The sequence below is a fragment of the Tasmannia lanceolata genome, unplaced genomic scaffold, assembly GCF_043159265.1.
Source record: "Tasmannia lanceolata isolate RefF3 unplaced genomic scaffold, GAP_Taslan_0.1 ptg000015l, whole genome shotgun sequence".
NCBI lineage: Eukaryota > Viridiplantae > Streptophyta > Magnoliopsida > Canellales > Winteraceae > Tasmannia > Tasmannia lanceolata.
Genome location: NW_027518692.1, coordinates 54,983,917 through 55,008,951, shown reverse-complemented (window position 1 = coordinate 55,008,951; position 25,035 = coordinate 54,983,917). Strand labels below are relative to the sequence as shown.

The 25,035-nt window shown below is 37.9% G+C and overlaps 1 protein-coding gene across 2 annotated transcripts in view; it reads left to right on the top strand.

The window, feature by feature from the left end:
* LOC143892489 (Metallo-hydrolase/oxidoreductase superfamily protein) overlaps nt 1-18,975 on the top strand; it is a 35,227-nt gene extending 16,252 nt beyond the window's left edge. Inside the window, exons 7-12 of one of the 2 annotated variants that reach the window (XM_077397134.1) lie at nt 175-260; nt 5,712-5,785; nt 6,077-6,122; nt 7,305-7,414; nt 8,005-8,179; nt 18,633-18,975. In XM_077397134.1, the coding sequence (XP_077253249.1) occupies nt 175-260; nt 5,712-5,785; nt 6,077-6,122; nt 7,305-7,414; nt 8,005-8,179; nt 18,633-18,818 (677 nt within the window). In that variant the 3' untranslated portion in view covers nt 18,819-18,975. Of the gene's footprint in view, nt 1-174; nt 261-5,711; nt 5,786-6,076; nt 6,123-7,304; nt 7,415-8,004; nt 8,180-17,566; nt 17,897-18,632 lie in introns of those variants that run through there. The other variant, XM_077397135.1, reaches the window with a different exon arrangement.
* The last annotated feature ends 6,060 nt before the right edge of the window (nt 18,976-25,035 follow it).

Sequence of the window (25,035 nt, the reverse complement as noted above, 5' to 3'; positions counted from 1 at the left end):
CCTTCTTCATGAATATTTTCTAAAGGGTTCATTTAGCCGACCCCAACTAGTTTGGGACAAAGTCTTTGTTGAGTTGAGTTGAGTTGAGTTTATGGTTTCTACCATTTCACTTGATTTGATAGATAATATGTATCTTTTACACATGAACTAACAAATTTTCTCACGTTATGACAGATCATTGGTCTCTTGGTTATACACCAGTTTCAGGAGGTGAAGAGATATGCATTGCCGGTCAAAGATTGGAAGTCATTTTTGCTCCGGTATCATAATTTTCATCTTCTCTGTGGTATACCAAAAGCTTTCATTTAGACGTGGTTTGAATAATATGGTTTTCGGCTGTCAACAAACATTTTTGTCTTCCTATCTAAGGGATTGCATGTGTTCACATTTTGTAAGGCTGATGAATACAAACCTTAACTTGGGGTAAAGTGAAAGAAATGACTCGTAATTAAAAGAGGGAGAAGGCAAAATTATTGAAATAGAAGTTACAAGATACTAAAATCCTCATTATTTGACACATGTAACCAATAGCCACCGTCAAGCTGGAAAATAGATGCTCCTTATTGTACTTTTCAAAAAAGAAAAGAAAAGATGCTCATATTGTGTTTTCAAGTATGAATTCATACTCATATGTATTGATGACTTGGTCGGTTGTCATATTGGAAAATGGTAAGAAAATATGGTACATATATAAGCCGTGATAACTTACTCTTTGTTGGTTACAAGCACAATTTCTGAACACTGAATTCTAGAATTTTTGAAAAAATTAGACATTCTGTTAAAAAAGTTCCATCTGTTTCGGGATCCGTATGAAATAGAATTTTGTCTGAAACGGAATGGAATTAAGCAATACTACACTTCACAAATTTAAAACCTTCTTAATTGAATAGTTATTGTACTTAATAATTATGAATTTACTAATTCTATAATTTAAGTTATGACCTCTGTTAACTTACCAACTTCTCCAAAAGCTTAAGTTGTTGGAGAAAGGCATTATTTATCTTTTATACTTTAACACTCCCCCGCACGTGTGGCCCACTTGGCAAACACGTGGCACATGTGGTCCCACTTTGGGCCGACCATTGCATGTGAATTTTTGCTATACGGGAGGTTTGAACTCAAGACCTTTGGCTCTGATACCATGTTAACTTACCAACTTTTCCAAAAGCTTAAGTTGTTGGATAAAGGCGTTATTTATCTTTATACTTTAACAACCTCTTTAAGTTAATGGTAGACCAAGGTTATTAATTTAATGAGGTTCACTCTGTAGCACTATCATGTCTATATATTTATAATAAAGTAGATACTGTGTCATATATTACACATTATGTAAATTTAATTAGTTCATAACTAGACACCTTATTAAATCTATGTTTCATCAGGTGTTGGACATGTTTTCCTTTGTTGTACATGGAGTCACACAATGTTGATCTAGCATTGCAATGTTGATCTAATTGCTGATCAAGGTTTCAGGTTTCAATTTTGGTACGCATTACATCGTGATGAAAATGGAAACATGTAAAATCATGGAATTTTTGGTGAAAATAGAAATTTTGCTGACAATCTTGTAAAATCATGGAAATATATGCAAATGATGGAATGCAAGATGAAACTTCAGGAATGCTAGAACAAGCAGAAATACACACAAAAAATATCATTAAATAAGCAACCAAACTACCGATAATAGTTTTACAACTTCAAAGCACATGGTTTGTTGTACATGGACTCGAGCAATATTGATGATCTAGCATTTCAATGCTGATGTAATTGATAATCACGCACGTCTGATCAGTACATATCACATTTTACATATAATTCATATAAATATTTTTCCATAATATTGTACATGAACTCGAGCAATGTTGATGATCTAGCATTGCAATGTTGATGTAATTGATAATCATGCATGTTTGATAAGTACATATCACATTTTACATATAATTCGTATAAATATTTTTCCATAATATATACTACATTTCACGTACAATTCAAATGAATATAATTATGTTACACATACTGGTGTAGTATACCACTAATACACCACATGGCAATGAAAGATGTTTTCCTTCTCAAAATACTTTTAATATTTTATAAAAAAATTATATTAAAGATAGAAAATAATGTGAAAATACAATTGCTCGCTTATTGATTTAACTTTGCAATGTTGATATAAACATAAACATTTTGGAAAATTGAGGCCTTTCCAAGAGTTGGTATGTTTAGTTGGGCGGCCATGCGAGATCAGATTCAAACGGTTGACTTCCTTAGGAAGCGCAAGATGTTGATAGTTGATCATTGTGCCTTGTGCATAGCGGCGGGAGAATCCGTGGATCGCATTTTTATCCATTGCAAAGTGGCTAGGCAAGTTTGGAGTGGTATTCTTTCCAGGTTTGGAATTTCTTGGGTCTTTCCTTCCTCACTCCCGGAGTTACTAGAAGATTGGTGTTTGGTGCCATAGAAAAGGAAAGGAAGAAGAATCATTTGGAATTTATGCCTCCTTGCAGCAACCATGTGGGTTCTATGGACAGAAAGGAATGCCAGAGTATTTGAAGGTTTAGCCAAGTCGCGCCTCCCTTTTTATTTATCGAAGTGATAGCATTGACCATTGCTTGGGCTAAGTGCGTTCCTCCTTTCCGTTTTGTGTGTTCCTATGACATGTGGGAGGGATTGAAGGAATTTTGTTTCAGCCTTGAGAGGCATCTTCCTATCTTGCAGGCATGGTTTTAAATTTTGACCGAAATCCGAAATTTTGGTCCAAAATTTCGGATTTCGGTGGAGACCGAAAGTGAAATCCCTAATAACCGAAACGATACTTTATTTCAACCGAACTTATGAAATTTCGGTCGAAATTTTGTTTCCCCTAAATTTCAGTCCGAAATTTAAGGAATATCACTAAAAATCGGGATTTTATTCATTATTTAATATTTTCCCGAAATTTCAGCCAAAATTTTGTACGAAATACAATATCCCTTTTTTTTTTTTTTTCGTTGGATTTCGCCCGAAATTTCGAAATTTCGGCAAAAATTTCGGTTTTGGTGAGGACCGAAATGCATTCCACCAAAACCGAAATTTGAAACCATGCTTGCAGGTTTGGCAGCCCCCATCTAATGGCAATGTTAAAATTAAACTTCTATGGTTCCAGCTTGGGTAATCCTGGCCTGGCCGGTATAGGTGGTGTTCTTAGGGACTCTAGGGGTGAAGTGTTGTGGGCATTCTCAGGGCCGATTGGTATTGTAGACGCTAGTGAGGCCAAGGTCCGAGCTGTCCATCAAGTAATCAAGAGCTTGGGAAGGGATGACCTGGATAGGGTGATAGTGGAGGGCGACTCATTAATGCCATCTGTTGGCTTAGAGGAGCTAGGGTTCCTCCATGGAGATTCGCCTCTCTTTGCCGAAATTTGTGACATAATTGCAGGATCGTCTGTCATTTTCATGCATGTCAGGAGATCTGCCAATAGTATAAGATTGTTTGGCTAAGGAAGGAGCGGAGAAGCTAGGTCAGGAGTTGTATGACTTCCTGCCCCCGTGATGTGGGTTTTTAGTTGTATTGCATCCTTTTCTCTCTTTTTGCTTGTGCTTTCTCTGTATCTTTTGGACCGACTCCCTCGGTTGTCCTTTTATTAATGAAATTTGCAACCATTAAAAAAAAAACATATGCAAATGATGGAATTTAAGATGAAACTTCAAGAAATGCTAGAATAATCACAAATACACACCAAGAATTTGTCATATAAACAAGCAAAACCACTCAAAATAGTTTAACAACATTGAACAACTAGTGATATGCATTGTCACATATGTCTGATAATTAAGTACATATCCCATTTCACCTTTAATTTGTATAATTTTTTATATGTAATACATACACTACATTTCACATGTTGTTCAAACAAATGTAATTATGTAACACATATTGTTATAGCATACCACTAATACACTGAATGACAAAGAAAGATATTTTCATTTTTATAAAAAATTATAATAAGATAGAAAGTCTTCAAAAAGGAGAGAATAAACACAAATTTTATGACCCAATGGACCTAGCCAAATATGCACATACCTTGATTTTGTTAGTAAAAAAATATAATAATTTGTTATAATATTGTAAAATATACTCTATAACACTACAATAGTGTGAAAGCTACTGATATTGGTGCTTGCACAAGCTCATCTTGTCTTTACTTTTTTAATTGGCTTCTAAGCATGGTTTTAAATTTCGGCCGAAACGTTTCGTTTCGGCCGAAATATTTCGGTTTCGGCACAAACCGAAACGGAATTCACATGAAGTTGTTTGTAAAATATACTCTATAACACTACAATAGTGTGAAAGCTACTGATATTGGCACTTGCACAAGCTCATCTTGTCTTTTCCTTTTTTAATTGGCTTCTAAGCATGGCGGCACAAACCGAAACGGAATTCACATGAAGTTGTTTGTAAAATATATTCTATAACACTACAATAGTGTGAAAGCTACTGGTATTGGCACTTGCACAAGCTCATCTTATCTTTCCTTTTTTAATTGGCTTTTAAGCATGGTTTTAAATTTCGGTTTTGGCACAAACCGAAACGAAATTCACGTGAAGTTGTTTCTTTACAAGATTTAGCCAAAATTTCACCGAAATTCCGAAATTTCGGTTGAAATTTCATTTTTGGACTTTTTTACAAAATTTCCACAGAAAATAGCTGAAATTTCAACCAAAATCGCCGAAATTGACACCGAAATTTTAGACATTTCAGTTGAAATTAAAAAAATAAACAAAATCATAATCATATTTTTACATGATTTCAGCCGAAATTTCGGCCCGAGACTGAAACGTTTCGGTTTCGGTGGTGGCCGAAACCGACACCAAAACCGAAATTTGAAACCTTGCTTCTAAGAGCTTTTGTGGAACTGTAATAGCCATTTTTTTAATGGTAGGAATTGTAATAACCGTTAACAGTTGTTTAAACAATGTTTTGATAATTGCACAAACTCATCTTGTCTTTATTGTTTAAATTGTCAATGGTTATTTTCAGTTCCAAAAAAGTTCATAGAAGCCAATTAAAAAACAAAAAATAAGTTGAGTTCATGCAATTAGTAAAATATGGTAGTGCCCATATATCAGTAGCTTAGTGCGAATTGCATTATTTATATAATTTTCTTTTTCATTCTAATTTGGTATTATTTTTAAATATTATTAATAATTTCTTAACATTTTGAACATAAAAAATAATTATTACCCTAATTTTAAATAAAATAAATAAATATTTTTACATTTCCTCAAGCTTCATCTTAATTTCAATCATTTGCATGTGTTTCCATATGTTTTCGTGATTTTATATGTTATTCACTAAAATTTTCAACCGAAACTATTATGTTTCCAAGTTTTGACGAAAATAGCATAATACATACAGTTACAGTTTTGGTTTCAGTATGCATTACAGTCTCGGTAAGGATTATGGTGGGGATGGTAACAAAAATATTTCAATGCTTTTGTATCGGTTTTGGCGAAAATTTAAAATAATGTTGTTGATTTTCTTCCATGATTTTAGCTTTGGGGCTTGGCATGGATTGTGCTTCTCATTCTATAGGGTCTTGCCTCAGTTTTGGGTCCTAGTGTACTATTTCTGAGCTTCTTTTGACTTCATTACTGCAATGTGCTGCTAGTTGTTTATTTCCTGTTCCATATTTGTCATTTTTTTCTTATTATTTGAACTCCTGTGATAATTAGGGACATACTGATGGTCACATGGCTTTGCTTCATGTCAGTACGCACTCGCTGATTGTAGGGGATCATTGTGTAGGGTAAGTATATCCTGCTGAATAAAGAAACTATGTATGTTGAGCAGTCAATGTTCCTGTTAAGAAAGAAAGAAAAAGACATAGTAGTTTTGCTGTGTAAATGATTAGCAAATGAATCTAAGTGATGATTGGGGGACACTGTGTTAATCTTCTAGTCATTGCTACTTCTTTTTGTGTTTTAGGTTGGTTACGCATGATCTATATCTTCTTTTTGTTAATTTTTTGGTAGTTTTTTTTATCACCATTCATATTGTAGAAACTTCTTTAAAATTTTACATATGAATTTGTTTTCAGTCAAGGGAGTGCTGTCCTAGACATCACATCTGGTGGAAATATGACGGTAAATTCATTTCTCTTTCTCTGATATTTTGTAGTAAAATTCTTTTGCTGCCCCGATATGGAATTCCAATACAATAGCTTTTACTTTTCTGAATTTCATTGTTCAGTAATGGCTAGTACTGTAACTATACTAAACTTCTCTATATTTAAAGTTATTCAGACGTTTAAATGTTAACATGTGCGGCCAGTGACTATTTATCATGCTTGTTACAAGGAAAATTATCAATCTCCTCCTAGTTACTTTCAGTAGATGAGAACAAATTCAATTCTCACAAGAGTAATACTCAGCCAACTCCTGATGACCCACCATACATGTGACATCTGGTTCCGGTGATCAGATCCATTCATCTTGTTGTGCATATGTCTTGTATTCTGGCAGTGATTCATCACCATGAAGAACTAACATATAAGCAATATATTAGGGTTACGAAGAGTGACATTTTTGTGCATTTCTTGGCCTAGAGGAAAGGGGGGAGAGAGAGAGTTTGTAACCCTTGTCGAAATTGTGAAACTCTCTTCTCCGGTGGATGTAGGCACACTGCCAAACCACATAAATCATGTGTTCTTGCTTTGTGTGTATGTGTTTCTTGTATCTCATCTTATTGTTGGTTGTACATCATGTTTGATCCTGTTTTGAGAAATTAGAGATCTCTCGGTCTTCTATGGACCTGGTTGGGCATCACCAGATCATATGGGATTGCCTCATGCTAGCCAGTCTTCTCTTGACCATTATGGCCTCCAACCCTGCCTACCGCCCCAGTTCTAAGCCAACCCTTACTTATCTATTGCCGTCCACCGCCGTCAGGGACTCTATTAGTAAGGCGAACGCTCGAGTATAGATTCCCTATGCTCATGTGAACCGCATCCACACTAAATGATGATCCCTTCCATTCAGTCAAGGTTTTTTACAGATATGGTTGAACATCACCAGATCATATGGGATTGACCTTTTGGAATGATCAAAAGGAGATATCTTCCACTCAGTCAAGGCCTGCAAACATGAATTGTCAATTGGGTGATGCTAAATGATGTATATAATACAGTATAGATATATAATTATATTATATCTATATGTTTGCTCAATAAATATTTTTTTTGGTGCTGCGAAGGTACTATTAATACTTCTATACCAATATCTTTTGAGTTGTGTCAATGATTAATTGGAATGCACTTGTAAATACAGGACTACTTCCAAACGACTTACAAGTTCTTGGAAGTTTCTCCACATGCTTTAATCCCTATGCATGGCAGGGTCAACATGTGGCCTAAGAGGATGCTTTGCGGATATCTCAAGTATGAATTATAACTTGCTTTCTCTGTTCTGTCATCTGAAAAATTTGAAACGGTTATGCATTTTACATTGATGTATTCCTGTGTTTCATCTTTTGACGGTCCAATCATTTTATATACAAGAAATAGACAATTCAGGAAAATTGGGTTCTTCACAATTTGAAAATGTTGCTATGTTTGTGTTTAGTTTATGTGAAGTGGGCCGTGCGGGTGCATATAGGGATTGGTGGGGTGTGGGTGTGACGTGCTTGATGGCATGGAGTTAACTTCCTACGGTAGTCTGCAAAATAATATAATGCCCCTATTTTTCTCAAAGCAGCATTAGTGTTTCGAATGGCTTAGGGGAGAATTTATGGATTTGTTAAGTTTCGAATGGCGTAGGGGAAGAATTTATGGATTTGTTATTTCAATGCATGTTGTGGTGATTTGCGAAAATTTACCCTCTTTAGAAGTTTGAATGTTTGCATTATGGTAATTTTTCCTGATTTATAAGGACAGATATATTCGCATAATGTACTCAGTTTAATCAACCAATATAGATATGATAAGATTATAATAACTGTTCTTCAAGATAAGAAGATTCTCTTTTCCAGGCATCGCAGAGAAAGAGAAACATCCATCTTGAACGCCATAGAGAATGGAGCAGAGACATTGTTTGACATACTTTCCAAGTCATATGCTGATATAGACAGTTGGTTATGGATTCCGGCCTCATCAAATGTGAGGCTTCATGTGGATCATTTGGCCCATCAAAATAAGCTTCCAAAGGTACTCTCTATTAGTTACAATATGTTAATTTTCTACTTCATGACATATTTTCCTTATGCACCCTACAAGCGCATTAGGCACACCAAATTGATTTTATTTTGGTAAATATTTATTCTTGTTCTGCTGCATTGGAAAGTCTTATTTGCAAATTTAGTTAGATTATAGAATTTGCATTCATACAACAATGAATCAAGAGTAATTTCTGTCCTTTACATATGCTTAGAATGGAAATTGTCACTCAGAAAACTTAATTAGATTAATAATAAGACACACGCAACCCCTCCTCTATTTGGGTGGTATAGATGATGTGATAGACCTTGTTGATCTCTTTCTACCAAGTTTATGTAAACCCCATCATAGAACCCATCTCAAATCAACATCACAGCCACATAGATAAAAAATATAAAAGAACAATTCCATTCATCGCATTTGGATTATATGATCACTTCACATCTGAAAGAGAAATGGAATTCTTTACATTCACAAGCTTTACAAATAACAAAATGGGACTATTTGGTGCAGCTTGGACAGAACGTTAACTGGATTTATTGCCTTGGATTGTTGAAGGAAAGAGGGCTCGTCACTCACGATTGTTGGTGGAGAATAGTAGGTGGAGAGAGGGAAATATGCTGTCTTCATTCAAGTCCAAGGATAGGGGTGCACTACCCATACTTGGATGGCTATGCTAGCCAAAACAATTCACCATCTGTTCATAAGAAAGGCAACAAAAAACATAACCTTCTCTTCCCACAATAGCATATAAGAAGTTCCAATGATGCCCACTCAAAATTCATGTGGGTGCCTATATCATTTCAGCCCCTTGATGAGTATGGCCAAAGAGGCCCTTGCATGAATGAAAGGGCATTGCTTAGGTCATAGGAACATAAACCTCCTTATCCACTTAACTACACATGGGTTCCAATATCATTTTAGCATACCAATGAAAATGACCAAAAGGCATAGCCCTTTGCCCAACGATGGACACACTCACAAATGGGGTGCCCCTATAATTTAGCACGAAGGCAGAAATAGCACCAATTTAGCGGTCTTCCCCATTTCACGATCAGTTGCATGTACCAAAAGAGAGGGTGTCAATATCATTTATTCCCTAAGGTAGAGACCATCCCGATAGATGCCCATCTCTTGGCCCCTTTGACCGCTTGATGGCCCCTTGGCCCACACCCTAGAGAGACTCCTACTCCTTAGGACCCATAAGTGGACCACCTCCACATGATCCGGCCCGATGGATGATGTCCAAACACACAAAAAGTGGCCCCAAACGGCTCCACATGATCCGGCCCGATGGATGATGTCCAAACACACAAAAAGTGGCCCCAAACGGCCCAATCCTTACACCCCATCCGATCAATAATACTTGATCAATGTTCCTGAAAGGAACATTACAGATGAACACCATGTGGTGGTGTCCATCTAAGGGCAGGTATTGAGAGAGTTTTCTTACCCACTGCTGAGAAAAACAATGCCCTATATATGATTAAAATTTTATTGCTTGCAGACAACCTAACAAGAGAATCCCAGTCCTAAGGGAAAGAATTACTGATCAAGTAGAAGTGCATCCAAGATTTCAAGACATACTTCCCTAAATCTAAATTGCTGATGTTGTAATCTTCTTTAATAGAAAGGATTTGACATGATACACACATGTACACCCACCCATATATATATATATATATATATATATATATATATATATATATATATATATATAGAGAGAGAGAGAGAGAGAGAGAGAGAGAGAGAGAGAGAGAGAGAACGGTTTCTACACACTAGTGTAGATAAGTTATCTACACACTAGCTTAAAATACAGTGGGGGCCCACATTGTTTGGGTGATCCAAAGCATTCATTTGATGGGCCCTCACATAGATAGGGTGTGCCCAAAAAATCAGCTTCATAGGATCATCCTAACCCTTCTAACCGTGGAGGCAAAAAATGGACAGATTGTGAAGATTTATACACGTCCATTTTACCTCCACAAATCGTAGGGTTGGGATGATCCTATGGAGCTGATTTTTTGTGGACACCCTATCTATGTGAGGGCCAATCAAATGAATGGTTTGGATCACCCAAACAATATGCCCTCCACTGTATTTTAAGCTAGTGTGTAGTGTGTAGAGACCTCTCTCTCTCTCTCTCTATGTGTGTGTGTATATATATATATATATATATATATATGAGGAAAATGATTGTGAGCTCGAGCGTACCAATCAAATGGGTCCCGCATTTTTTTGTGGTGATCCAAAGCATTCATTTGCAAGGCCCTATCATAGATAGGGTGTGTACCAAAAATCAGCTCCATTGAATCATCCTAACCCCTCCAAAGTGGAGGGCAAAAATGGGCAGATTTGTGGACAAACAGTGTCTGTACATTTTGACCTCCACAAATGGATGGGTTAGGATGATCCTATGGAGCTGATTTTTGGTACACACCCTATCTATACAAGGGCCTTTCAAATGAATGCTTTGGATCATCCTAAAAATGTGGGCCCACATGTGCTTGGGCACTCGAGCGTAGAATCCTTTTCCTATATATGAGGAAAAGGATTGTAAGCTCGAGCGTACCAACCTTATGGTACGCTCGAGTGCCCAATCACATGGGTCCCACATTTTTTTGTGGTGATCCAAAGCATTCATTTGCAAGGCCCTATCATAGATAGGGTGTGTACCAAAAATCAGCTCCATTGAATCATCCTAACCCCTCCAAAGTGGAGGGCAAAAATGGGCAGATTTGTGGACAAACATTGTCTGTCCATTTTGACCTCCACAAATGGATGGGTTAGGATGATCCTATGGAGCTGATTTTTGGTACACACCCTATCTATATAAGGGCCATTCAAATGAATGCTTTGGATCATCCTAAAAATGTGGGCCCACATGTGATTGGGCACTCGAGTGTACCATAAGTTTGGTACACTCGAGCGTACAATCCTTTTCCTATATATATATATATATATATATATATATATATAGAGAGAGAGAGAGAGAGAGAGAGGAAATGGTTTGTGAGCAGCTGCTCAGATAAGCTTATCTGAGCAGAGCTCACAAACCATAGAAGGGGGCCACATTGTTTGGATGATCCAAAGCATTCATTTGATAGGCCCTCATATAGATAGGCTGTGCCCAAAAAATCAGCTCCATAGGATCATCCTAACCCTTCAAACTGTGGAGGCAAAATATGGACAAATTTGTGAAGGTTTATACACGTCCATTTTTAACTCCACAAATCGTAGGGTTGTGATGATACTATGGAGCTAATTTTTTGGGCACACCCTATCTATATGAGGGCCTATGAAATGAATGCTTTGGATCATCACAACCCTACGATTTGTGATGAGACCGAAATTTCGGAGGCACACCCTCAGCTCCATAGGATCATCCTAACCCTTCAAACTGTGGAGGCAAAATATGGACAAATTTTTGAAGGTTTATACACGTCCATTTTTAACTCCACAAATCGTAGGGTTGTGATGATACTATGGAGCTAATTTGTTGGGCACACCCTATCTATATGAGGGCCTATCAAATGAATGCTTTGGATCAACACAACCCTACGATTTGTGATGAGACCGAAATTTCGGAGGCACACCCTCTCTATGAGGACCGAAAATTTTCGGATTTCGGTTGAGACCGAAATCAAAAGTATCGAAACCTAAACTTCCGAAATGTACAAAATTTCGGCACCCATTTGTTTTTTTTTCAATAAATGGTTCAAATCATTTTATTGATACGAGTGTTCTGTATCAGATAAATTGCCAACTATTCTATTCATTTTTAAACCATATCAGTTAAATTTTTGCTAAAATTTTGAAAAAATATTTTTTTAAATTGTTTTACAAAATTGCTGCCGAAATTTCGTCCCAAAATACCTACATTTGAAGATTTTTTACCAAATTTCGGCCAAAATATTGGGATTTCGGCCGAAATTTCGGTTTCGGCAAGGTTTGAAATTTACTCCGAAACCGAAATTTTAACCCTTGGTCGGGAGTAGTTTTTGTTTTGCTTTGGAAAGGGAACCAAGCCACCTAATTTTAGGCCGACCATGGCGGTATGATAGGAGTGTTGTACATGATAGGAGAAGAAATACCTACTCCTTTATGTTCTATAAAATTTGAATCTTGTACCGTCAAAGGAAATTGGTTGTAAGATACTGCCGGGGAAGGTCCCAGTTTAGTTGGCTAAGTTCACAAATGGCATAGAAGAGTTGAGAGTAGGGTTTTTTTTTTTCTTGGGTGGGGGAGGGGGGAGAAGGAACCGACTAGCAAGGTTTTAAATTTCGCTCCGGTTTCAGTTTTGGACACCACAAAAACATTTCTGTTTTTTTTTTCGTTTCAGTTGGAAATTTAGTTAAAAATCATGTAAATCGGGGAAATGTATGAAAATATATGCAAATGATAGAATTTTAATATTAAACTTCAGGAAATAATAAAATAAGCACAAATACACACGTAGGGACCATCATATAAGCATGACAACCATCCATAATGGTTTAACAGCATAGAACACCTAGTGACATGTGCTTTCGTAATTTATAATTTTGTATGTGAAACTATTTCACATATAATTTATATAAATTTTTATATTTAATACATCACATTTCACATATAATTCATATAAATGTTGTTAACTTACCAACTTCTCCAAAAGCTTAAGCTATTGAAGAAGTTGGTAAGTTAACATGGTATCAGAGCCAAAGGTCTCGAGTTCAAACCTCCCGGATAGCAAAAATCCACATGCGATGGTCAGCCCAAAGTGGGGCCACATGTGCCACGTGTGGCCCACTTGGCAAACACGTGGCACATGTGGTTCCACTTTGGGTCGACCATCGCATGTGGATTTTTGCTATCCGGGAGGTTTGAACTCAAGACCTTTGGCTCTGATACCAAGCTAAGCTTTTGGAGAAGTTGGTAAGTTAACATGGTATCAAAGCCAAAGGTCTCGAGTTCAAACCTCCCGGATAGCAAAAAGCAAAAATCCACATGTCGGCCCAAAGTGGGACCACATGTGCCATGTGCTTGCCAAGTGGGCCACACGTGCGGGGGAGTGTTAAAGTAAGGTCTCAAGTTCAAACCTCCCGGATAGCAAAAAGCAAAAATCCACATGTCGGCCCCCAAAGTGGGCCACATGTGCCACGTGCTTGCCAAGTGGGCCACACGTGCGGGGGAGTGTTAAAGTATAAAAGATATATAACGCCTTTCTCCAACAACTTAAGCTTTTGGAGAAGTTGGTAAGTTAACATGGTATCAGAGCCAAAGGTCTCGAGTTCAAACCTCTCGGATAGCAAAAATCCACATGCGATGGTCGACCCAAAGTGGAACCACATGTGCCACGTTTTTGCCAAGTGGGCCACACGTGCGGGGGAGTGTTAAAGTATAAAAGATAAATAACGCCTTTCTCCAACAGCTTAAGCTATTGGAGAAGTTGGTAAGTTAACAAATGTAATTATATAACACATATTGATATAATATATTACTAATACACTTCCGATTTAGGTTTCTGTATGTGTTTCAATTTCAATATCCATTTCAGTAAGGATGGAAACAAAATCATTTCGGTCTTTTCGTGTCTGTTTAGGTAGAAATTTAAGACCATGCCAACTAGGGTGAAGTTCCACAAATAGGGAGGCCTTTATTAGAGTTCTTGGATGTATCCAGGGTGATTTTTTGATGAGTTTACCTTCTACTAATTGAGCTCATTATATGATGAGTCCCAAGGAGAATGAAGAGCGCAATTGATAGGTTAATGAGCCCCTATAAAGGGGATTTATATGGGAGAACCACAGTGCTTGTGTAGTCCTTGCGCTCTTGATGCTGAAGAAAGATGGCCCATGGAGGATGTGCGTCGACGAGCTATAAATAAAATTACGTTGAAGTTCCATTTTTCCTTTTCTAAACTAGATGACATGTTCGATCAACTCTCAGGAGGTAAGATATTTTTAAAGTTGGATCTGAAAGAGGGTATCACCAAATCCGCATCAGGCCCGAAGACGAGCAGAGAGTGACCTTCAAGACTGGGGGGATTATACCAAGGGCTTGTGATGCCATTTATACTTTCCCCGACACCTTTTTTTGTCTCTTTTGAATGATACCCATAGCCATGGTTTTAAATTTCGGCCAAAATCCGGATTTTGGTCGAGACCGAAACCGAAATTTCATGAAATCCGAAATGTCGAGTTTATTGGCTGAAATTTCGACAAATTGATTATTTTTTAAAATATAATATTATTCCAAAATTTCTGCCAAAATTTTGGTAATTTCTGAAATAATAAAATAATACTTTTTTTTATTACCGGATTTCGGCCAAAATTTCGGTTTCATCCAAGGCCGAAACCAAAACCGAAATTTAAATCCATGCCCGTAACACATTATGAGGATCATGAATAATGTTACTTAGGCCATTCCATTCATGGGAGGAGTCGTGGAGTAATATATTTTGATGATATTTTCACCTACGGTACCGACTAGACATTGCAATTACAGTATCTACGTGAGATCTTGATCGTTCTATGTTGGGGAAAGCTATTTGGAGCTTTGAAGACATGTTACTTTCTGACTAACACGGTGGTATTATTAGGTTATATAGTTTCAAGTGACGGACTTTCTTTGGACCACACAAAGATAAATATAAACTGTATTGGAGTGGCTGATGCCTGGGAAAGTACACGAGGCTTGAAGTTTTCATGTCTTTGCTTCTTTTTACCGTCATTTTATTCCTCAATTTATGACCATCATGCCACCATTTACAAAATGCATGAAGGGCCAGTTTTTGTGGATGAGTGAGTGAGGCAGAGCAGAGCTTTGAGAAGATTAAGTAGAAATTGTGCTCCATGCCAGTACTTGCTTTACCCAATTTCAAGCAACCTTTTGAGGCACATTGTGACACATCTAAGATTGGGATTGGAGCGGTTCTTAGTCAGCATGGTTGAGCGGTCGCATACTACACCGAAAACTTAAATGAGTCGAAGCCATTAAAAAAAAAAACTTAAATGAGTCAAAGCTGAAATACAGTACCTTTTGTATGAAATTTCATGTAGTGGTACGAACTATCATATATCGGTGACACTATCTCATTCACAGAGTGTTTTTTTTTTTTGGTATTTGGAGCTGAAATGCAATACCTATTGTATGCAGTTTAATGTAGTGACACAGATTGCCATATTATGGCGACACTATCTCATTCACATGGTGTTTGTCTTGTATTCGGATCTTGAAGCACTGAAATACATCAACAGTTCGCAGAAGATTTGTAAGTCAGCATGCTAAGTGGACATGATTTTTGTAAAAATTCACTTTCATCATAAGCACAAGTCCAACAAGCTGAATTGAGTTGCAAATGCCTTGAGCTAAAATCATTGTCTCCTTATCCATGGAACCCTTCTCAATTAGTGGCGGAACTAAAGGATGAAAAACAGTCAGACTATGAGATGGTGGGTGGGTTCCTCTTTAGGGGTACCAAATCATGCATCCTTGAGGGTTCCTTGCAATTGAAAATCATGCAAGAACTGCACGGTGAAGTGCACTTTGGGTGTGACAAGACCTTACAGTTGGTCAATGCACAGTACTTTTGGTCTCAGGTGCGGCCTGATGCATCCTTGAGCGTTCCATGCAATTTAAAATGATGCAAGAACTGCATGGTGAAGGGCACTGTGATCCCAGGTGCAACACAAGGGAGAGGGAACGATAATGAGAGAAATGAAAAAATCTCGTGGGTGCGTCGGTGGGCTTTGTGGGTGGTGGTGGTGGTGGTGGGTGGGTGTTGTTTGTGTTCAATGAGCACAAAATTCTCCGGCCAACCTGTAGAAAAAAAAGTGAATAGAAAGGGATATGATGGGGTGGGGGTGGACGGCATGGTTTTGGGCGTGGGGGGTGTGGGGGTTGTTCAATGGACATTAAATTCTCTGGCCAACCTGTAGGAAAAAGTGTGAATAGAATGACTATCTCACCGCTCTTAAGATTTCTCCTCAACCTAATGATCCAATCCACCCCTCGGCCTCCCCCATCATCCTGCTTTCTAACCATACCCCTCTATCAATTGCTAACTGGTATAGGTCCGAGAATGCATGGAATAACATGGACTTAACTAGCCAAAAATCTACCCAAAAACGAGTTTCATCTCCCCTCGAACTTTGAATCCAACGAACGGTGCTCAAAAAGGTCACACAAATGGACTTCCATGCACCTGAACCTTTGCCTAGACCAGGTTTCCTACTCTCTCCCAATCTGCGCAACCCCGCTCATACTTATCCCCTAAGATTTTGTGCTGCAATTCCTCCTCCTCCCTTCCATTTAAAAAAAAAGGAAAAAAAATTCCTCCTCCCTGTACCTAAAGAAACATTTACCCAACAGAGATAAATTCCTCCACATTATTCCGTCAATCCCAACCCCATCCTTTGTCATCAGCCTGCTGACCTTCTTCCAACTTTATATGTAGTTGAACAATCCATGGTTTGTTATCCTACAATAAAATCAAAATGGCAAAGCAATTGTTATAAAAGCTTTCAGTCCATGTCTCGGTTTTCAAACAATGATTATATTGTTTTCTATGAAGCAGTCCTGCCAAAACTGCAATTTTAGCATTTGCAAAACTGACATGGCATGTTCCTATCTTTTGCAAACCATCACTGGTTTAGCAGTTGCAAGACTGATACATGGCAGGGTCTCATCATTCCCAAACCAGCATTGCTTTACTGTAGGCTATCACCACCATTTTGGCCCCTAGTAGAAGCATCCCAACAGTATTTTTTTTAATGGTACCATCCCAACGGTATTATTATTATTGTTAACAGCTGTAGAGTTTGTATTTCTTGTCGAAAAACTAAATGATAGGTCTGTTACCTCTTTGAAAATAGTGCAGGTTAGTGTACGTTACCGAAGTTAGTGGCATTATCTATGATTAGCACGGTGTTGTACATTGCAGCCCAACTGCATGATGTTACCTGTTCTGTAGTCCAAAGCATAGAAGTCAATGAGGAAGGTTCACATCCAAACAGGGAGGGGGAGTTTTTGTCATTTTCCGTGCTAAAAAATATATGATGGGAAGGGACAAAAAATGGTAGGAAAGAAAATGAACATAAGCGAGGTGCACGTTTCTGGTAAAGAAAAGAATGACAGTCAATATTTCCAAGTTCTAGATATTTGTATTCGGATGGCTTTGAATTTGCTTCTTGTTCTTTTCATTTGATATGGATCGGCCACAATTTCAGGATCGATGAAGACAAATGGATCTGAATAAACCATTGTGAAATCTATATTTAATTTTAACCAAAGTCCGTGATTGCAGCCCTGCTTAGCTTGAGGTGGATACTAAATGAATCTGATTGCATACTTCATATCTGAGACAAGACTCCAACAACTTGCTTTTTGAGTGTGCAGGGTTTTTCTTTAGAAAAGTTCCATTCCAGCTATGAGGAGTTTATGGCCAAGATGGATTCTGGTGATGTAGCCAAATGGGCAAAAGCCCATATGTGAAACTACCTCCTTACTTTGATGCTTCATGTGGGTCGAGCCCAATTTCCATTTACTAATAAGAATACTTATCAGATTCATTTGTTTCAGTATAAATCGCCCATATATTTATGTGCTTTTGAAGATAGATACTTAATTTCCTGTTGGGTTGTGGTCCAAGCACTTCCTTATGAAATTTATGAACATGGAAATGATATCTGTACTCCTTTATTTCAATATGATGGCACTCTTCTCTTCCCTGTTTGGATTGCAAGAAAAACACTTCTTGCCGAAAAATTTCTTTGGAGATTTTTTTTTGTTTCTGGGTGGCATGAAATTATTTAATGATGCTGTAGATGCTTAAATGAAATGTAGGCATGTCATTGGTGATGTTAAGCACCACGCCTTCTTGAAATTTATGAATTTGGAAATGATGTCTGCGCTCCTTTGTTTCAATAATGGTGCTCTTCTTTCCCTGTTTGGATGGCAAGAAAAACATTTCATGCCAGCGATTTAGATAGAAATAATATAGTCATAGCTTACTTGGAGAGATATCATTATAAATCGAAGGCCCCTCTGAATAGAACTTGAACTGCAGTGGTTAGAGTTACTTTTTTTCATGTGTAATCAAACAATGGTGATGTAGAAAATTCTGAAAAGTTTTTATTTTCCATACTTTTCCAGAAAATTCATGCAATCCAAGTTTTACATGTTTTTCATTAGCTATTAGAGGGTGTTACAGTCCCAAAAAGCTCTCTCATTAAAGGTTTTAATTAAGTGTGGAATGCCAAGAGAGAGGAAGAACTAAAAATGGGTGGGTCCCACCACCTTTTCTCAGTGGAAGCATTACTGAAACTGCACCATTCTAATATCAGACATTGAAAGAAGAAAGCTAAAACTGTGTGCTTTCAATTGCCATATTCATGCCGTTATAGTAACTGAAGCCTTGAGGTTTTGCATCTGAGCTTTTTTCTATTTTGGTTTTATTATGCAGGAATTTTCCATTAAAAAATTTCAGGCAAGCTGTGGACTGCATTTTCTGTCAAGGTGGATTTGGGTGTACTTGAAAAGAGGATTTCTTTCAAAGGTTCCAAAGCTAACTTCTGTAAAATTGTTTATAACTGTTGCTGTGGCAGCTTCTGCTATGCTTTACACAGTGAAAAGAAAGTTAATCATCTGAAAACATGGAAGATCACAATATGAAGAGTAAATAAGAAGATGGTTGTAATTAAAAGATGAAGGGAGGAGGAATATATGAAACAAGTGCAAAACACTTAAAAGAGAGTTGTAATTTTGACTCTTTTATTGGTGAACAAAATGAGAGCTATTATTGCCCCTGCTGTTGTTATTAGCACTCCTTTTTTTTTTTAACTTAAGGTGTAGATGATATCCACACCACGTTTTGACAATGCCACTCCTTTCTGTATTTTGCACTTTTCTAATTTCTTGTTACAAATTTGTGGAAATTTCGATGTGCTGAATATAATCTAGTATGATGTAAAAGAATGATAAAATGTAAACCCAGAAAAAGATCACATATGATTTATGTGGGTTACCTCCACGAGCAAGTCAATGGGGAAACCACTATGAAAAAGAACAAAGAAAAATACAATGCTTTCTCCAATCTATCTAAAACTAGATCAATCAATTTCAAAATCCTATACCTGAATCTTCTTGAAAACCCCATCACTTTCATTTTTCCAACGAAAGCCCTTTCTAAACTACACAAACAATCAATCTAACCCTTCTTATTTAGGTTAGGAAACCCTCCTCAATTAGGGGTCTTCAATAACAACCATTAAATCAGGCCTTCTACTCTAACAGCTGAAAATAGAACTACAACTCAATAGGTTCATTACAATTAGGAACCATAACATTCGGGCGATGATATTTTCACCCCCCTCCCCTGCAGTACGCATTGGCCCCCTTATAACTTGAACAGTGGGTACTTTAACATTCGGGCTATGATATTTTCATCGCCCTAACATTCAATGATAATATCCTAAATAATGGAAAAAGTGAAATGATTTTAGAAACCCTCGCCAATTTTTTTATGGGAAATGATATTAGCACAACCATGTTTTAATAATTGCACAAACACAGCTTGTCTTTTTCTTTTTTAATTGATTTTTCAGAGCTTTTTGGGTAGGGGTGCAACTTGGTTCGGGTTCAACCCGAAAAAAAGAAAAAGTCCGGTCAGGTTTGGGTTCAGGGTGAGTTCTCCCAACCCGAGTGAAACCTGACATTTTTCATCATTTTTTTAGTAAGCTTAAACACTCGGGTTCAGGTTGGAAGAAAAAAAGGGTTCCGCGGGTTGGGTCGGGTTGAACCTCATAACTTAGTCGGGTCGGGTTCGGGTTGAATAAATGGTTCTTCTCGTCAGGCTCACAGGTTGACCTCAACCCGACCTGAGCTGCACCCATATTTTTGGGAACTATAATAATTTCTGACAGCTCTTTAAATAGTAAAAGACAAGATGAGTTGGTGCAAATATGAAAACATGGTTGTGCTGATATCATTTCCCTTTTTCATTGGAGAATCGACTTTTCATGGTGTCACTACATTAGATTAAAGTCTGCGGATCAAAATTGATTATGCCAGTCAAATTTGGAATTGGTGTTCATTTTATGAAATCAGAAGGTGTTAGGCATCAATCCCTCCAACTAAAACTACTCTCGAGTTTTTAATAGCTTTTAATCTTAAATAGAGATTCAGCCTCTACCTTGACATTGATGGTCAAGGCGTTGTTCATCAACCGGAAGGTCGGAGGTTCAATCCCAGCTTACCCCTTTTAATCTTTAATTTAATAATAGTCTGATCTTGACGAGTTATGTTATGTAAGCCTCTTTGATTTGGTAGGAATTTTTGGAGTCTTCTAGCTTCCACAAGGGCTGCATGAAGATTATTCAATAAAATAAGGGGGAATGATGGGACATTGAGAGAGATAGAGAGAAGCAGAGAGAGACCACACATTTGGTATTGGCTTTTGCATTATTTTTTTTGAAAATGGTTAGCTTTCTCCTTCTTGTACAATCACCCGCACAATCCATGGATAAATTATTCGTGTTCTATTCGTAACAAACGTCTACCTCTCCTTAATAATAGTAACAAAAGTTCGGATTAGGGAATACCTGAGAGAGGCAAATTTTCAAAAATTCGGTAATGCCACATTTGGATCCCACAAGATTTAGATTTGGATTTCTCACATTTGCAGTTGAGATTTGGAATAGGATCAGATCCTTAGATATCCAAATCAGCTTACAACACTGGAAAAAAAAAATCTGATTTACAAATCTGTTATGCAAGACATTATTTGAAAATCAATATTTGTGACAATTACCTTCACCCTCGCTCGATGCTCCTCGACCTCGAGCAGCAGCCAGAGCATGTGCCCCCCCCCCCCCTCTCTCTCTCAAACACACACACAACATGAGCATGAGGATGATTGATGCATTTTGTATCCAACAATCAAAATTCAAATACAAAAACATGAGGTATTCAAACATGGCCTAAATGTAGATAGAGGGTAAAACATTCATTTAGGAACCCTCTTTTAACTTGTAAAAGGGTTGGCTGCCCTCTCTTGTTTGCTTTTGAGTTGTCTGGGTACAAGGATTTTATAATCCGGGATTGTAAAATCCATGTTTCAAAAAGCTCATTAAGCTTTTTGGAGGAAAATGAAGGGAGGAAGGGTAACCCATTTACGAGTTAAAAGAGGGAAAGTACATGGATTTTGCTAGAGTTTTAAAATTAAAGTGTTTTGAAAACAAAAAAAAAGGGTTTTATTTTAGAAAATGGAAGCTTTTTGAAAGAGGTGACCTGAAAGACTCAAAATTTAGTCTCACATTGGAAAATGAGGAGTGGAGATGGGTTAATAAGTATCCCTCCACCCTTCCCTCTTGCTTTAAATTAAAATAGCTTCATTGTTTCTTGGAGGCAAGCCTCGAAGCATGTCATCTCCGTATTTCACTTGTGCATGATATCTACTACCATATTTTTCCAACAATTTTACCCTCACTGGAAATGGCTTGTTTTTTTGGGTATGAGAAGTGCTAGGGCGACATTGTAAGGGGAGTGGGCCAAACCATACAAGATGCTTCTGTTTTTCAATTTGAGAAGTTTTAGTAGGACGCCACACAGGGACGCGGCCTGGATGGCATTTGGGTGTGTGCCCTACATGTGGGCCTATCGTACTAATTTATTTTGGGAAATGTTATAAGCACTACTGAATTTTGATGAGGGCACTCCTCACTTTATTAAAAGTACAGTATGGCCAGCACCATAAGATGATCCAAACCGTCCATTAGATGGGCCCCAGCCTAAATAGGTTGTGCCCCAAAAAATCATTCCCATAGGTTCATCCTAACCCTCTATAGATCGGACGGTTGGGATCAACCTATGGAAATGATTTTTGGGGCACAACCTATTTAGGCTGTGGCCCATCTAATGGACAGTTTGGATCATCCTATGGTGCGAGCCATACCATACTTTTAATAAAGTGAGGAGTGCCCTCATCAAAATACAGTAGTGGTGATAACATTTCCCATTTATTTTATATATACTTACTTTTCTAAAGTAGACACAAGAAAAAGCACATAAGGTCTTCTCCATGTGTATGTTATATTAGGATGGTGAGTAAAGTTGTCAACCTAATGCCCGATTTAATAATTTTGAATTACTCACAGACTTTGCATATAATATATGATAAATTGATGAATCATTTGTCAATTTTTTTTATTCTGAAACTTTTGTAGGTTCATTTGGGACAGTCTGCGCATTTATAATTTGAATTGTTTGAAATATTTAAGTTTAAAAATGAGGCATAGGGACAGTCAATGATATGAATTCCTTCCTAATGATCGATGCTGGGCCTTATCAATGGCACATGTATGTGATCAAGTAAGCTGATCCAGCCCGCAAAGATAGTCTAAATTGTTGCCATTGGGCCACACCTTCATAGGATGATCTAGGCCCCTTGATCTTAGGGCCTAGTTTAACCCCTTCACTATTTTGACCAGAGAGGGCATATTATTAATTGGTTTTTGGAGCTCTTAATCCTGAAGATGGAATACCCTAGCCCCTTTGTGAAGAGGCATCCCTTCTCCTTCAGTAATGGGGCTATTTTGCCTGGGGAAATGATATATTCGCCCCTTTTTTCACTCGGGGGATGTCCCAAGCAAAAAAGAGGGGCCAATATGTCACTTCCCATTGGAGAATTGTTTTTTTGGTTGGTACAATCATCAAAGATCCAAATAGCTTCAGAGTTGAGACATGAGCGGTGAAAAGAGCCTAATGATGGTCCATCCGATGAACGGTCCTGATTGTGTTCTGATCATCAAGACAAGATCGTCTGACTAGTCGATTTCTTTAGTCATTAGCTTGCAATACATGAATTGAATTAGGGAAATGCTACCAGCACAACCAGTGTTTGATATTTGCACAAACCCACCTGTATTTTCTTCTTTAATCGGCTTGTGATCGAGAGCTTTTTTGGAAATGTAAAATCCTTTTAACAGCTCTTTAAATACTAAAAGACAAGATGGTTTGTGAAAGGGCAGTGATCCCCCCCCCACACACACACACAGATACTATTAGGATTAGGGCCGCAACTCAAGTCGGGTTGGGTTTTTTTCCGGAAAACCCACGATTCCCAAACCCGGCCCTACCCATGATAAATCTCGGGTTGGGTCGGGTTTTTTCACGTGGACGCAATTTTTTAAGGAAAATTCTTGTTTGGCAAGGCAACTCAACTCATAGAAGCAGAAATTACACTCACATTACACTTGAATCAAACAATGATGTAAACATTACACTTGAATCAAACAATGATGTAATCAAAGTTTTAATTACAATCAAACAATGCTGAATCAAACACTTGAATCAACTCAACTCATAGAAGCATAAATTACACTCACATATAATAACAGTGGGTGCGTGGGTTTTCACTTTTAACTTTTAACTAACAATAGAAAAAATGTACATATTATAACTTATGTAACTCGGGTCGGGTCGGGCCCCTTCAAACCCGGCTCGACCCGAAACCCATGAAACCTGAACCCAACCCAAGCTATTATCGGGTCGGGTCGATGCGGGTCGGGTAAAACCCGGCTCGAGTTGCAGCCCTAATTAGGATATATGAAAGGGGGGGGAGGGGGGTTGTGTTGAATATCCATAGGGGGAGAAAATATCATTGCTCTTGTGAACTTATCAACTTGAATTATTAGTAAGAAAGAAAAAGAAACGGGTAGTTCACGGAATCTCAAAAGCAAGGGGTTGTTCTCCATGGGATAGCAAGTCATGGTTTACATTGTCCATGGATAGGCTTGCTATTCCCGAATTTACTATGGCTGAGACTTTTGCTGCCACTTCTCAATTCCACCAGTCGATGGCAAAAAGAAATAGGCCAAAATCGTTTTTGTAGTAAGTGAAGCAACTTTGCCCCAATTAGGGCATGGAATGCGGCAAGGAGGTTCGACCGGTTATATATACAAGTCAGTCACAAAATCTTCCCGTGGGGCCCCTATTTCTTTGCGTTGGCCTACACGTGGCACAGGTGGCCCCATTTTTGACGTGGACCATTGCATGTGGATTTAGAATGGCTCGAACTTAGGACCTTTGCTCTGATATCATGTGAAAAAACTAATTACTCCAAAAGCTTTAGGTGTTGGAGAAGGCGTTATTTATTCTTTTACATTTTAACATGGAAATGACAATGCTGTCATGCTGATAATAGCCCCAATAGGGTGCTATATGTTAAACTACCAATTACTCCAATAGCTTAAGCTGTTGGAGAAAGGCGTTATTAATCTTTTATACTTTAGCACTCCCCCTCACGTGTGGCCCATTTGGCAAACACATGGAACATGTGGGCCGACCATCGCATGTGGATTTTTTCTATCCGGGAGGTTTGAACTCGACACCTTTGGCTCTGATACCATGTTAAACTACCAATTACTCCAATAGCTTGAGCTGTTGGAGAAAGGCGTTATTAATCTTTTATACTTTAACACTATACAAGCAGGTTAGCCAATCAGGGAAAATAAGATTTTTTAGGGAATTTCGCGGAAAGCATTTTGTGGTTGACTTTTGCATGAAAACAACCACACTTACTCACTTTTCAGCAGATTTTGTCTTGTTATTTAATTCATCTGAGGTGGTTGCTCTCTCGTGCAAAAGTCAGCTGGGAAATGTCTTTCGAAGAAATTCCGTAACAAATCCAATATAAAATTATACAAGCAGAGTGGCCAATCCTAGAAATAGCTTCTCCTAGGGGTTGCCTCTTAAAACCAACTACTGTTCATAGAAAGGGACAAAGATAGATAGCATGCATGCTGCACCACCAGAATTAATAGCCCCCCCCCCCCCCAATCGCCAATGCATACATAAGTCTTATTTAG